We start from the raw sequence: 16,720 nt of genomic DNA, 5'->3' as shown, positions 1-16,720 counted from the left end.
GAGTTATGCATGTGAGGAAAATGTACATAACTAAGGAACTGAAGGAAATGTGGAAGGTGAGAGGTAGTGAGGCAGAATCTCAAAAGTCTAAATGTGATCTACAGGGTGCCTGTAGAGGGATTTAGCAAGGCCATGCATGCAGTGGAATTCTGTACAGATGTTGAAAAGACATGAAATGCAGTTGTATAGAATCGCCATTTCATTAAGATGCAAGTTTCTGTCTCTTACCACAGCAAATATATGGTGACAGAGTGATGTTGCAGAAATGGGTATGTTAATATAGATTTGTTCTGAAACTGCATCTCTGAAGGCCTTATGTTACACTTGTTTCTTCATAACCATAAGTTACAAACACTTATTTTTATCTTAATGCAATTTGAGGCTCTGAGGGTTTTGCATAGGTTATAACATTCTTTCCTAGATGGCTAGATTATGTTCTTTGCTGTGTATGCACCGCCATGGATATTTATAAAATGACCAAAAGGAGGGAGAAGACAAACACATTTCTTTGAAGACAAACAGAAAAGCATTGTGCAGGATACAGGAATGCCAGAGCAATGGAAAACACATTAAAAAGTAATATCTCTGTCATGAGGCGAATACTATAATGACAAATAGGCACTTGATGCCAAGTGGTAGATGTTCTGCCTGAATTTTGATTTAGTCAGAGGAAGTGCTGAGTACAAGTCTTGGCAGTAGCTTCTCATCCTTAGTAATCCAGGTCACTGGAAACACCTGCTACCTTTTGGCACATGTTTAGTAACTCAGCATCAATTGCCACTTTATGAAGATGGGACAAAGCAGTTAAGCACTGCAAAGCTGTTAACAACATAGTTCATTTCTCTTACTATGTCAACAACCAAATATTGTACAAGGCATTTTCTTGTTGTTGTTGAAATCAGAAAACTACTAGTAAAAGACATTCCTTTGATATTGTAATGCTATGAATTATGAATATAATGCAAACCACCCAAAACACAGGGCCTACATAAGAGGATTTTCATAACCTCAATGTAAATTCCCTGCTTGTCTTTCTCTATATGTAAGATATTTGCTATTGAACATGTTAATTCAGTAAAATTCACACAAGGCTGAGTCTCTGATGAAGTATATTTTTATTCCTTAACAAACACAGTAAATCAAACTAGTAGCTACTACAGAAATGCAGATTCACCCAATTTATCATAACTAGTTAACTAAGTAAAACTTAATTGCAGAGTTAGTTACAATAGTTCTTACAGAGAACAAGTATTGGAAAGTGAAGATGTGGAGCTTAAAACTTTTTGTTTCAGCAGTAGCATACCTAGTACATTTGGTGCCTGAGGTGGATAATTTTTTAACACCGCCCCCCTCTGTTATTGTTGTTTTTTGCCATCAAATTGCAGCTGACCCTGTAGGTTTTCAAGGCAAGAGATATTGAGAGGTGGTTTGCCATTGTCTGCCTCCACATTGCCCCTGCTTTAACTTCTGATGAGATCAGGCTAGGCTGGGGCTATTCAGATCAGGGACCCTCCTCTATATGATAAATTATTTTCATTAATAATCATGAAATAAAACGAAGAAGAATAATAGCCAGAAAACAGCTTCATTTGGTGAGATTCATTGGTAGATTCATTGGTAGCCATGTTGGTTTGAAGCCATAAACAAAAATACAAAACTGTGTGGCCCAAAAATCACTTATATCACAATAAATTGTATTCAAACATATCTCACAAAACACAATCACAAGTGCAGAAGGATGAATGGAGCCCAGCTCCAGCAAGAATATCTCAGTTCAATTAGTCCCGTTCTGACAAAAGATAAAATAATATGGCCATAAAGTCCAAACCCTTACATGGAGAGAAAAGGCTCAAAAGAGCACCGGTGAAGTGAAAGTTCATTCAAAGGGGGAGGTGGGGCAACAGCAGCAACTCTTCACCTCACTCCTCTTCACTCGCCGGAGAAATCCAACATCAATCTCTCAGCGTGTCTGTCGACTGTACTTGCTGCGCATTTCGAAGAACTGCCCTAAGGCAGTTCACACTTTATCAAGAGCAAAATGGTACATGACTTTCTCTCAACTGCAAGTCACAAATTCATGGAGTGCCTGGAATGAAATTTGTGAAGTGCAGTTGAGAGAAAGTCATGTACCATTTTGCTCTTGATAAAGTGTGAACTGCCTTAGGGCAGTTCTTCGAAACGCGCAACAAGTACATTCGACAGACGCGCTGAGAGATTGATGTTGGATTTCTCCGGCGAGTGAAGAGGAGTGAGGTGAAGAGTTGCTGCTGTTGCCCCACCTCCCCCTTTGAACAGACTTTCACTTCACCGGTGCTCTTTTGAGCCTTTTCTCTCCTTGTAAGGGCTTGGACTTTATGGTCATATTTTATTTTTTGTCAGAACGGGACTAATTGAACTGAGATATTCTTGTTGGAGCTGGGCTCCATTCATCCTTCTGCACTTGTGATTGTGTTTTGTGAGATATGTTTGAATACAATTTATTGTGATATAAGCAATTTTGGGGCCACACAGTTTTATATTTTTGTTTATGACTTATTACTGTGTTTTGCTTTGGCGTGTTCTTTATGTTGGTCTGAAGCAGCAGAACAAAGTTTGGTCTTAAAGGTGCCACTGGATCCAAACTTTGTATTCAATGGCCAGAAAAGAAATGCAGATAGTGAAAAATTTCTTTTATTTAACTTTGTATATATAATTAGGCTCAGGACTTTTTTATAAGCAGGAACACACAGGAGCGCAGTTCCCGCCAGCTTGGCATAAGAGGGTGTGCCCTAATATGCAAATGAGTTCCCTCTGGACTTCCCATACAAAAAAGCCCTGTGTGAAACAATGGTAATTTCAGGTGGTGTGGCCTAATATACAAATGAGTTCCGCTGGGCTTTTTCTACAAAAAAAGCCCTGATCATGCCAGTTTTTTAAAAAAGTCAGATTCCAACACACTATACCATCATGACAGCCAGCACAGTATAGTAATTAAAGTGTCGCACGAGTATCTGGGAAATCCAGGTTCAAATCTCCACTCATGCCATGGAAGTTTGCCAGGTAACCTTGGGCCAGTCACATTACTTTCAACCTAGTCCTCACCTGGACAACCCCAGAATAGTCTGATCTCATCAAGATCTCAGAAGCTAAGCAGGGCCAAGGTGGAGGCAGGCAATGGCAAACCACCTCTGAACCTACAGGGTCGCCATAAGTCAGCTGACACTTGATCTTGGCGGGTGGAATTCCATCACACCACTCATGTTCTGAGCAGGCACTTGGGAGGCCTTCTGTTCCCTGTTTTGAAGCCCAAGAGATGACCGTCTCAAAAATGTATTAGAAATTTTTGTGAGCTAGGAGTTTGCCTTTGTACTGACTTTTACTAACTAACTAACACTAGCCAGAGCATCACAAAATAGTGATCACAAGCTTCAACAGACTGGATGTTAAGAAACACATAGCCCCCCAAAGAAGGTGCACCCATCCTCCATGGTTTCCAAAGGATTAAAGTCAAACCAGAGAATCGCTGCAGTAGAGACTGGTGAAGGGGCATTTTTGCAAGCCCAAAAGAACCGGTGCAATGTATGGAGTAGCCCACATAATATTAAGAAAGGATGGCTACTATACTACTCTTAAATACATTCTGTCACGAAGCAGGATAGGGATAAGAAGGTCTTGAGACCAAGACGTTAAAATAAAAGGTGGGGAAGACAGAAAACATACGTGAAGGGAGACAGAAATGAATGAGAAATGTATGGAAAAGGAGAGAAATTAAGAGAGGAAAGGTTGTTTTATCTTGCTGCAACACCCTAACTGCTGCTTTGCGAGATCTGGCTGAACTGGGTGCAAGTAAAGGGAGAAAGAAAGGCTAGACTTATTGGAGAAAATGATCCACAAGCTGGCAATTACTGTAGCAGTTATCATCACTATTTGTTAAGGAAGTTTGCTTAAGTCTTGGGGAAAAGGGAAGCTTAGGCTATACTAGAGCTTTTTGCTATGCTCAGATTTCCCTGTGCCCCTAGTGGTTGCAGCCAGAACTACATTTTAAAAATAAAGGAAGACATTTGGCTGGAGGAAGCAGGATGATACTGGCTTTGAGGACCCCCTTCAAAGGCCTTCCTTAAGCTGAACCTGGGGCCAGACCATCCTCTACCACCCCTTGATACACCACTGTGTTTTAGCAGTGCTTTAGTGGCAAAATATGTAACTACCTGGAGCATTTGCATTGCCAGCTCCAGGTTGGGAATTTCCTGTAGATTTGGAGATGGGAATTTGGGTGGGGAAGGGATCTCAATGGAACGCCACCCTGCAAAACCGCCATTTTCTCCAGGGGTACTAATCTCTGCAGAGATCTCCAGCTCTGCCAGCAGGTTGGCAACCCAAGGAGCAATTGCTTAATGATTCTGCCCATGTGTAGGATATAATCATATACTTTTCATCTCTGGGCATGCTAGAGCCAAGTGATGAGTTGTGGATTGGACTGAATGACCTCAAGATTCAAATGTACTTTGAATGGAGTGATGGGACCCCTGTGATGTATACCAAATGGCTGCCTGGTGAGCCAACCCATGATAGCAACAGGCAAGAAGACTGCGTAGTTATGAAAGGAAAGGTAAAATACTCTAGTTGTTTACTTCTAACTCTGTCTTCTGGAACAGGATACGAACATAAGAGAAGCCATGTTGGATCAGGCCAACGGCCCATCAAGTCCAACACTTTGTGTCACACAGTGGCAAAAAATTTTATATACACACATACACTGTGGCTAATAGCCACTGATGGACCTGTGCTCCATATTTTTATCTAAACCCCTCTTGAAGGTGGCTATACTTGTGGCCGCCACCACCTCCTGTGGCAGTGAATTCCACATGTTAATCACCCTTTGGGTGAAGAAGTACTTCCTTTTATCCGTTTTAACCTTTCTGCTCAGCAATTTCATCGAATGCCCACGAGTTCTTGTATTGTGAGAAAGGGAGAAAAGTACTTCTTTCTCTACTTTCTCCATCCCATGCATTATCTTGTAAACCTCTATCATGTCACCCCGCAGTCGACGTTTCTCCAAGCTAAAGAGTCCCAAGCGTTTCAACCTTTCTTCATAGGGAAAGTGCTCCAGCCCTTTAATCATTCTAGTTGCCCTTCTCTGGACTTTCTCCAATGCTATACATTACTCAATGACTGTGACTACAGTTTGGAAGTAGATTTCTGGTGATATTCTGAGAAAGTGGTATTCAGCAGAAATGTTGTGGCTCTCACATTATAAGATGTACTTGGGTTAGATCCAGACTAAATTTTCCAGAATGGAAATTTTCTCCATTCCTGCGCCAATGCAGCCCACTGATCTCTATGCTCCTGGAAGATAAGTGAGCCTGATAATTGTCATGAAGGAGGTCTGCAGCAGAAAGGAGGAATTGCCAGAAATTCCCAGTTTAGCCTGGATCCAATCCTTTATACAAAGTCTCCAACAAGCCTAATCCTAGGTCCCCACCAAAATATCTACTTGTACCTTTTGTGGTGCCTTTCATGGTCACTCAAAAAGTTCATATGCACTGCACAGTATTGTACTAATCAACACATTGCCCCTTTATCAACCATGCAGGTAGACCACCAATTGATGGATTGCAATGTAACGATTTGCCTTATAAACTCATCTAATCCACTGTGATGTCACTCGTCTCAAATACTCATAGTATTGCAGTCAGAGGAAACAGCTTTTCTCACCTCTTAGATTCTGAAGCTGTAGCCCCACATGTGGAAACTGCATGACGTATATATGAAGCTCCATTGAGGGATGGGTTCAAATTCCCCTAGCTAATATTTTTTTTCTGTACAATGGGAAATCAGTATGTACAATGGACAATGAAAATCAGCAAATTCCCTGGTCATATTTACAGGGAGATACAAGCAGTCCAACAGCATGATCCAAGCAAGTAGCTTTTGCTCTGATGAAGTGATCCTGTGGGCAAGAGGGCTTTGTGTTAGGAAACACAGGATAAGTTCATATCTTCCTCCTGGGAGTTGTTGCTACATGTATTTCCCATCCTCACTCTAACCTAGCCATATTTGATGCATCTCATAGTAATCCATAGTTATTGTGTGGATATTCTCTTGATTGATATGTCTGTTTTGACAGAAAAAAGACAAAGGAAATGAGAGAGATCCAAGCGGGCAGCTGTGTTGGTCTGAAGCAGTTGAACAAAGCAGGAGTCAAGTTGCACCTTTCAGACCAATCAATTTTTATTTAGAACGTAAGCTTTCGTGTGCTCTTAAGCACACTTCATCAGATGAGGAATCCAGCACAGTGAGCAAAGCCATACATAGCTGAGCAGAACCATACATAGCTGGTAGGCAGTGGCCCAGAATGCAACATGGTACAGATTTAAGAACCAATGACAGTGAAGTAAAATTATCTGGTAGGCAGTGGTTTAGAATGTAAAATGGTACAATGACAGAATAGTAAAATTAACAAATTGAGCAAACCTTTGATCTGAGTAGCATGAGCATGCGAAAGCAACAAAACAGCAGTATGCAGTAAAATTTACAACTTGAGCAAACCTTTGATCTGAGTAGCATCAGCCTTCAAAATCAACAAAACAGTAGTATGTCAAAATGTGAGATTGTCTGTCAATGACAATGGGTGATGGGTTCAATATATGTAATGGGATAAGCAACCAAAGTCCCTGTTTGAGTGTGTCAATACAGCTAAAAGAGAAATATATTGGATAGTGTATTTCTTGTCCAACAATACATTCTTGTCCACCTAATTTACTTTTTAACATATAAACATAATTCTAGTTTGCCATAGGAAAAAGGAAAAAGGAATACAATAGAATATAGTGAAAATGGGTAAAGCATATGTAGTGAGATATACAGCCAATATCCCTATTTTGAGTATGTCCTTTTAAAAACAATTTATTGTAATATATTGTAATAACATATCTTCATTTGTCATTAAATGTTGGTACCCATATATAACATTTTCTCCACCCCACCCCCTTTTGTGACCCCCAGCAGTGCATGTCCCCTTATCAAACGTCCTCATATTATTATTTAATCTAGTTTGCTATAAGGTAATAAACTTTGTCTATTAGAAAATCTTTCTCCAAAAAACTCAAAAGTTATAATCCATCTTCATGGTATTTCTTCTTAGGCATTGGGAAAAAGAAAAAAGGTTATAATCCAATAATCATGTTTTTTAAACTGTAATCCATACATTGCTTCTTTAAAGATTAACCTTGTCAAAGATCACCAAATGTCCTTTAATGTTCCATTATTTTTCAATGTATTTTTGAAACTTTTCCCAGTCGTTTATACATTTCTCTAAATCTTGTTCATTTAAGATTTTCATAAATTTGTCCATTTCACTCCAATGCATAACTTTCAGAGTCCGTTCCCATACTTCTGGTATTTTGTCTTGTTCCACATTTGCGCATATAATGTCCGTGCAGCTGAAAGCATGTACCAAATTATTGTTCTATCTTGCTTTTGAAATTTTTCCATTTGTAATCCCAGCAGGAAAATATCTAGTGCTTTCTTAATATTATATCCCAAAACTTTCAAGATCACCTGCTGAATCATTTGCCAGAATTGCTTCGCCTTTTCACAAGTCCACCAAATATGGTAAAAAGATCCTTCATGTGGCAGCAAAGTTGGCACTTGGGTTTATTGCAAGCTCTGGTACTGGTATTATTGTGGGTGAGGAGTTGTTTGAGGTTGTTTGAGGTTGGGGGGCTGTCTGAGTGCAAGAAAAGGTTTACCCTCCAGTACTTTTGAAAGAGAGCTGTCACTGTCCAAAAGAGGCTGTAAGTTGCTGATGATACGTTGAACTGTTTTAACTTGAGAGTTGTGTGTGACCACTAGTGGTATTCTGTTATTTTCTCTTTTGAGTCTGTCTTGTAACAGGTTTTCTCTGGGTATCATTCTGGCTTTGTTGATCTGTGTCCTCACTTCATCAGGGGGGTACTTTAGTTCCAAAAAGGTTTGTTGTAGATCTCTCAGGTGAGAATCTCTGTCAGCAGGATTGGCGCAAATGCGGCTGTAGCATAGAGCCTGGCTATATACAATGGATTATTTGGTGTGTTTGGGGTGGTAGCTGGAGGCATGCAGGTATGTTTGTCAGTCAGTGGGTTTCCGTATAAAGTGGTGTCAATGCATCCATTGTTTAGTTTTATAGTGGTGTCCAGAAAATGTATTTCTTGCATAGACTGGTTCATTGTCAGGTTGATGGTAGGGTGAAAGTCACTGAAAGCCTGATGGAATGCATCCAAAGCTTCTTTACCATGTGTCCAGACCATAAAGATGTCATCAATGTAACTAAGGTATAAGGTAGGTAAGAGTGGGTGGGAATCTAGGAAGCGCTGCTCCAAGTCAGCCATAAAGATGTTAGCATATTGTAGGGCCATGTGGGTGCCCATGGCTGTACCATTGATCTGTAGGAAAAGTTCATTGTAGGGTTGCCAAGTCCAATTCAAGAAATATCTGGGGACTTTGGGGGTGGAGCCAGGAGACTTTGGGGGTGGACCAGGAGACATTGGGGCGGAGCCAGGAACAAGAGTGTGACAAGCATAACTGAACTCCAAGAGAGTTCTGGCCATCACATTTAAAGGGACAGCACACCTTTTTAAATGTCTTCCTTCCATAGGAAATAATGAAGGATAAGGGCACCTTCTTTTGGGGCTCATAGAATTGGACCCCCTGGTCCAATCGTTTTGAAATTTGGGGGATACTTTGGGGAGAGGCACTAGATACTATATTGAAAATTTGGTGCCTCTACCTCAAAAAACAGCTCCCCCAGAGCCCCCGAAACCTGCAGATCAATTCCCCATTATACCCTATGAGAAGACGTTTCCCTCTCCACCCCCCCCTCCACCCCCCCCCCCCCGTTTCTGGGAAATCTGATGCAGGGGACAGAACTCACTCACCTCCGGAGGTGCAAAGGCACATGGTCCTTTGGGGGCGTGGCTGGGCTCCCCTCCCTTCACCGGCCAGCTGACTGGGGGCGGGAAGCAGCCTGAGAAAACGGAAGAGCTCTGGCTGCCGTTCTCCTCCCTCCCCTCCCCCCGCTTTCCCTTTTATGGCCAGCGGGGGGAGGAGGCTCCAAATCTGGAGTCTCCAGGCCTAGCGGGGGATTTGGGAACCCTAGTTCATTGCCAAATCTGAAGTAGTTATAAGTGAGAACAAAATGGCACAGTTTGGTACCAAAGTCAGCTATGTTTTTATCAGAGATTATATTATTTACAGTTTGTAATCCATCTTGGTGTGGGATGTTGGTATGCAAAGATTCCACATCTATGGTGGCTAAGATAGTATTCTGTGGAAGGTTCCTCAAAGATTGTATTTTCCTCAGAAAATCTGTAGTGTCACGAACATAACTGGGGGCACTGTTGGCATAGGGTCTTAATAGAATAGAATAGGATAGAATAAATAGCTGTTTTACTGCAAAGGAACTTCAAGAACAGAATGGAGAGAGAAATTGCTGAATTACAAATTATTATGAAACTTGGAACAAACACATCCCCAGGACTGAACAGGGATATTGGTTTTTTTTTATCTCATTACAGATGCTAAACCCACTCTCAGTGAGTATAGCTATACATCCACAGTATTCCAATGTGTTTCTCTTTTAGAATTGTATATCAGTATAATTATTTGTATTAACATACTCAAAATAGGGATATTGGCTGTATATCTCATTACATATGCTTTACCCATTTTCACTATATTTTATTGTATTCCTTTTTCTTATGGCAAACTAGAATTGTGTTTACATGTTAAAAAGTAAATTAGGTGGACAAGAACATCACTATCCAATGTATTTCTCTTTTAGCTGTATTGACACACTCAAACAGAGACTTTGGTTGCTTATCCCATTACATATATTGAACCCATCTCCCATTGTCATTGACAGACAATCTCACATTTTGACATACTACTGTTTTGTTGCTTTCGCATACTCATGCTACTCAGATCAAAGGTTTGCTCAATTTGTTAATTTTACTATTCTGTCATTGTACCATTTTACATTCTAAACCACTGCCTACCAGATAATTTTACTTCACTGTCATTGGTTCTTAAATCTGCACCGTGTTGCATTCTGGGCCACTGCCTACCAGCTATGTATGGTTCTGCTCAGCTATGTATGGCTTTGCTCACTGTGCTTGATTACTTGTCTGATGAAGTGTGCTTAAGAGCACACGAAAGCTTACATTCTAAATAAAAATTGGTTGGTCTTAAAGGTGAAACTTGACTCCTACTTTTTTCAAAGAAAATGAGAGAAAGCTCAAATTAGCATGCTGTAGATACTGATCTCTGCTTTCAGTTCCATAGGGGGAAAAATCACATTTATTTTAAACTAATATACTATCCTTTTGATTAATGGACATGTCAAGTGGCTTACAATAAAAGATAATTATAATAGAACAACTAATTCAAATAGCAGTTGCCATAAAATCCCAGAAAATAAAAGCAGGAACTGAACCATATAGATATTAAGGCCCTAAATGGCCTGGGACCAGCATATCTTTGGGACTGCCTCTCCATATATGCTCCCTGAAGGGCATTACGCTCTGGATATAAGAACCATCTCAGGATCCCTGGCCCAAAGGATATCTGGGGGTGCGGTCACACATCCCATTAAAAGTGGGTGTGTAGCGCTCAAATTTGAACCACTGAATATTGATTCGATGCAGGGCCATTCAGACGAGCATCCAAGAATGCGACTCATTCTGTTGTTGAGCAATCAGACATCCAATACTATCACGCTCTTTTCTTGGAGCATGCGTGATCAGATGGTGATTCCTTGGGGGGGGGGGGGTCCATTGAACATGCGCCCAGCTGTTTGGAGGAGGGAAATCAAATGCTTCAGAGGCGGGGGGGGGAGGGGAAAGTTTCCGGAATTAATGTTGCCGATTCAAACCAGGGAACTGCCAGGAATTACTTTCCTAGAAATTGGCAGTGACAATGATATCTGGAAATCCTCCACATTGAAAAAAAAAGATTTTTTCCCCTGTTCTGAATAGTGGGATAATGTCCCCCCCCCCCCTCCGATCCTGTGTTGATTGGAGAAGCAGAAGCGTCACCTCAGATTCTCGGATGATCTGGCAATGCACATGTCTGCTGGGGCTTTTTTTTAAAAAAAAAAGGTGGGAGGGACGGTAAACATTCTAAGGGGCAGTATCGCGCATGAGCTGTCCAAACAGGAAAAAGCCAATATTGTGCCGCTTTTTTGAAAAAGGGCCAGACTTTCTGCGCTGTCAAATTAATGCGGCATTGAGGTGCAGCAAGCCGGGATGACCCTGGATGACGCTCGATTGCCAGATGTGGATGTCTGAATGAACACATTTAATCCGTCAGCGAGACGGAGCTGTGTCACCACTAATGGTACGTCTGACTGCACCCTGGCTGTCCTTGACCAGTGCTAGGGCTTTCTCAACCCTGGTGCTGGCCTGGTGGAACTCTCTGCCTAATGACATCTGGACCCTGCAGATGCAATTCCGCAGGGCTTGTATGACAGAGATGTTCCACCAGGTTGAGGACAGCAACAGTTTGCCACCAAGCCTGGCCTCCCCATCTCCCCCTACCTCCAAGAGTAGGATGTGGCATATTCAGTGCCATCTGATTGGTTGATTATTGCTGTTTTTATTGTTTTCAATTTTACTGTATATACATATTATAGTATTTATGAGACTCTATTTATGTTAACTGCCTTGAGCCCCAATTGGGGGAAAGGTGGTATATAAATCAAATTAATAACAAAAACAACAAAAACAAAGAAAATGGAGCACTAGAACAAGAAGGAAAACACAGTTACCAAAAGCTTGGACATTTGGATAGGCTTAGCCTGGTGAGTTAAAAATGACACCAGTTTGAACACGTTTCAGAAAGGAATTCAACTAATTCACAAATGTAGAAAAAGCCATCTCTCTTCAGTACAATCTGCTCACTTCAGAAGAAACAAGAAATTAGAGTGGGGCTTCTAATAATGATCACAGATATAGGGCAGGATCATGGGGGAGAAGCCAGATCTTTAGGCAACCTGGTGTACATAGTATGCAGGGAAAGGATTATAGATGGCAGAGTCAACAGTGAATTCCGGATCTTTGAATTGTGCTTGGAAACAAACTGGAAGCCAATGCAGGTCTTTGAGCATCTCTTACAAAATGTATTCTTTATGACAAATCCACATGGTTAATAGTTTGGTCTCTGATTTTGGACCAATGAAACTTCTGCTGACCTCTTAAAAGGCAGCTTCAGGTACAAGAAATCTACTCTGAACATTACCAAGATATAGATGACTGAGTCAAGAGTCATGAGGAAACCCATGAAAACCTTTGACCAATGAAGTAGTGGGACTGTTGTCTGACAAAGTCCCTTCTTGTGTTCTACGCAGAGTGGGTATTGGGCAGATCAGCCTTGTGATGTCAGACTTGGATTCATTTGCAAAAGGAAACCATTGAAAGAATCTCCAGGGGAACAAGAAATAGTTGAAGAAGGCTGCCGGAGAGTAAGTATAAGATAGGTAATATGAAAATTGATGCCAGTTCCATATAAAATATGCCACAATCTAAACTGTAACAGAAAAAGGTACATATTTACTATATTCTTTGATGCTCCAGCATCTCTGCTAAGCCAGCAAGCTCTTATTAACCAACAAATTTAATCCTTTTGATGATCATAACTAGATTATCATAATTAAGTCAGGGAAATAAGGTCTAGATTACATATGCTCCCCTCTCATTGTCATAATGTAAATAGGACCATGGAGGAGAGACTCTTAAGCCACAACAAAAAAGAAAAAACTCTCAGTGTAAAATGCAATTTTAACTTGTGAATAATAAATATAAAAATACAAAACGAATATTATCAGTACATATCACCAAGTTAAAACCTCATAAGTTACTCAATGCTCCTACTGCCCTTATGTGGCTGAAAGCCACTAAATAACATTCAGTCCAGTATTAAAAGTAGGAGAACCGGTCTGCTTTGCAAGCCGTTTCGGATCTCAAATCCTTCTTCCAGGGACCATTCTTATGAGTGTTTTGTACAGTTTTCCAGGTCTAGTAGTGCTAAAAGAATTCCTAGCTTTCTCTAATTAGCACGCATAATAGCAGGAACGCAATAGTAAGTACTATCCTTATCAGCAATGCAGGCTATAATGCATATAAGCTGTGGAGTCTTGTGAGCAAAAATTCTACTTCGTGAGCTACATTAAAGTTGTGAGCTACTGCAGGAATTCATTTGCTCTGGGGCCATTTTTCCTGAGCTAATTCAGAAATGTGTGAGCCAGAGGCTAAAAAACCTGTGAGCTAGCTCCCACTAACTAAGCTTAGAGGGAACACTACCTATGATGTCTGTGATTCTTTCATGTGAGCGGGTTTCTGTTGTTTTTCAACAGGGCTGGAAAAGACATGGCTTTTACTGTTACATGCTTGGAAATGTATTTGCAACATTTGCTGAAGCAAATCAAACATGCCAACAGGATGGAGCTCATCTAGCTGTAGTTGAAGACAGGTAAGAACCCCCCATCCCACAATTTCCCCCCCTGTTCCCAAGTTAAGAACTCTTCTTACATTTATTGTTTTCCCCAAGACCTGACATGAAGAAGGAAGTATCATATGAGTTCTGCCCTGGGCCAGTTGCAGAGTTTCATATATGCCCTGAGTATTTGGTTTCAAAAGCTTGGCTAGCAACTAGTAACTATTAACCAGGACCATTGGTGATATAAACCTTTAACATTGTTAATGTCAATGGAGGAGGTAGAATTTATACCAAGAAGGGGATTGGTGGGAGGAGAGGCATGTGACTTGGGAGTCTGACATGGGTGCCAGTTCCAAATAATTTTTTTAGATTGTCTAGCTCTGGCCTGGGGAGATGCTTTTCCTAGTGGGATCAGGGCCTGTGGAATGAATTACAGTTCTGCAGGGCCTGTAAGATGGAGCTGTTCTTCCAGGCCTTTGGTTGAGGCTATGGGGGTCAAACTACATCACCCTTCCCTGCCCAAACCTGCCTAGTATGTTTTGCACCATGCATTGTGAATTTATTAAGTTTGTCCATTGGTGGATGTTTTGCCCACCTCCAAAATGTATCAGCCCTTGGGTGTATTTACAGGTTACCCTATGAGTTTTGTTCTTTTTAGCTCACTTTATACTATTGGGGTTTTATACTATTTTTATACTTTTGGGTTTATACACTTTTAATGTATATATTTTGTATCATTTTAATTGTTTTATCCATATCTTGTGACCTGCCCTGAGCCCGCTTATGGGGGAGGGCAGGAAAGAAATCTCTAAAATAAATAAATAAAATCAAATACAGAGTCTTCATACATACAACTCGTACTGATTTTAACTCTGTGTGCAAAATCATACAGTTTTCAGGGTACCAAATCAGGGATATTTTCCAGGGTACTTGGTCACCAGTGCTGCAGGACTTCTAAGCCCATTGACTTTAATGATCTTAGAAGGGTGTAATTCTGTGTAAAGACAAGGAAAGGCCTAAACAGAGACAATGCAATGATGTATATAGATGCACCCATGCATTGATTCTAACAGGGGCTTTTCTGAATTCTCATTTTACTCCTTGGTAATTTCTTGGTTCTTGGGGTTTTGGGGGGGTGATTCAGTATCACACAGATTTATTTCAAGCATAAAGACCTACAGGTTAAACCTGCAAGGAGATACATTTTTTAAAAAAAAAGCTGTGTAAAATTGAATTGACCACTAGAAGGAACAAAACACATGTAGATCAGGGGGAAAAAAAACCCTGAAAAAAACTGGAACTTTCCAGACAGTAAAAAGAATGTGGAAAAGCCCAGTTTTTAGAGCTCGAAAAGATGCTGCTTCAATATCTAAGTCGTCTAGAGCATGAGAACACCATAATAGTTCCCTACAGAAAACGAATGCACGCATTGCCTCAGCAACATCTCCTGCCTTTTATATAGATGAATTTATTTACTGTTTACGAGTCCCATGGTGCAGAGTGGTGAGCTGCAGTACTCCAGTCCAAGTTCTGCTCACGACCTGAGTCTGGGTTCAGGTAGCCGGCTCAAGGTTGACTCATCCTTCCTTCCGAGGTTGGTAAAATAAGTACCCAGCTTGCTGGGGGTAAAGCATAGATGACTAGGGAAGGCAATGACAAAACACCCCATAAAAGTCTGCCAAGAAAATATCAGGATGTGATTTCACCCCATGAGTCGGTAACTACTGGATATTTTTAATGTACTGTTTATTCATATATAGTTTATGAATTTATGCTGCTGCTTCAATAGCTCTTTTTTTGGGGGGGGGGAGGGGGGATAATTTTTCTTACAAAATTAGTCCTACAAATTACATACTGTGGAATTTCAGTCCCGCCATTTATCCTTTTCCTGCAGATATGAACAAGCCTATCTCACCAGTTTGATTGGGCTTAGGCCTGAAACCAATTTCTGGATTGGTCTTTCAGACATAGAAGAAAAAGGAACATTCAAATGGACCAGTGGAGAAGCTGTCAGATTCACTCACTGGAATTCTGAAATGCCTGGTATGTTCATATATTAAAATCATCAGGGTAGGAAAATTACACAGGAGTAAAGTAGCATCTTCAATATGACAACTCTTATTTCAGCATGGAAGTGCACTGTGATGTGCAAAATCTTATGCTGAAATAAATTTTATTAGTCATTATGATGCTGCTTTACTTCTGTGTAAATCATGCAGTAAAATGCTTGGATTTGGCAATGAATGACAAAGGAAAAATCAGTACAATTCTTAGCACTTAGTGAATTCTAAAAAGATAACTTTTTTTTTTAACCGAGTCTGGGGGGGCGGGACTAATTTCAGGCAGATTTTTTTCCCTTTGGAAAATAACATTCAGGAAATGGATTTTCTTTTCTTTTTTTCTTTTTTTGAGTTCAAAGAATTTTTATTGGATTTTCCTAAGTGATTTTGCTAAATTGTCAGTTTCTACGACTAGCAATTTGCTTTCTTGGATTTCTGGATATGCTAGTTTTAGTGCTTTTGAAAACCTCTTGCTCAAGTCTCAGAACTGCTGTTATTAGTCAGAGCACAGAACCCTGAGCCAGCTGAAATTCAAATTACCCATGAAGTCATATTTTCCTCTAGAAGCATTTAAGCACAATAATCAAAATGACCTTTGTATTCAAAAATGGTTGAGACTCAGAGAGGTCCAAGTCCATGAGTAAACTTCCAAGGGAGAGTTGGGATTTGACGCCTGGCCTCCCAGGTCCTACTCCAGTCGTCTAACTATTCCACCATGCTCACAAACTGATTAAATTTGTTTTACTTTTAAATTAAGTATGTGGCACCATTCTATTTCTTGCAGAAAAAAATGTTAAATTATTTTAAAATGCAGACAACAACTTGTACTAAATAATCTATAGCACAGGAACTTCCCTAGATTTAAACCCCCCTCCCCCCCAAAAAAACCCACAATGCAACAACGGACAAGGCCAGTGTCTGCAGTAGGAATTGTCAGGTATTTCCTGATGCCATTTTTTCCAGGGGAACAAATCAGTTGCAATTCCAGGAGAATGCCAGGCTTTACCTGGAAGTTGGAAATGCTAAGAATATCTGTTCCCCTCTATCACTGTCTTCCGCCAGTGGGTCAACCCTTCTTTGTTTTGTTTGGCATTCCCTTCCTGGCTCCCCTTCCTGTTTATGTTTCCATTGTCTTTGGATATATATGTTGTTTTTCAGTTGGTTTTAAATGTCTTTTTAACTGTTCACTGCCTTGAAGGTTATAACTGAGC

The 16,720-nt window shown here is 40.6% G+C and overlaps 1 protein-coding gene across 1 annotated transcript in view; it reads left to right on the top strand.

Moving 5' to 3' along the window:
• Positions 1–16,720, top strand: part of LOC132578420 (macrophage mannose receptor 1-like) — a 79,725-nt gene that overhangs the window by 23,914 nt on the left and 39,091 nt on the right. The window contains exons 8-11 of the mRNA XM_060248413.1: positions 4,431–4,588; positions 12,362–12,475; positions 13,367–13,482; positions 15,344–15,492. Of these exons, the coding sequence (XP_060104396.1) occupies positions 4,431–4,588; positions 12,362–12,475; positions 13,367–13,482; positions 15,344–15,492 (537 nt within the window). The remainder of the gene's footprint in view (positions 1–4,430; positions 4,589–12,361; positions 12,476–13,366; positions 13,483–15,343; positions 15,493–16,720) is intronic.

This window comes from Heteronotia binoei, chromosome 10 (assembly GCF_032191835.1).
Source record: "Heteronotia binoei isolate CCM8104 ecotype False Entrance Well chromosome 10, APGP_CSIRO_Hbin_v1, whole genome shotgun sequence".
Lineage (NCBI taxonomy): Eukaryota > Metazoa > Chordata > Lepidosauria > Squamata > Gekkonidae > Heteronotia > Heteronotia binoei.
Note: the sequence above shows the minus strand (reverse complement) of the source record. Positions and strands in the feature narration are given on the sequence as shown.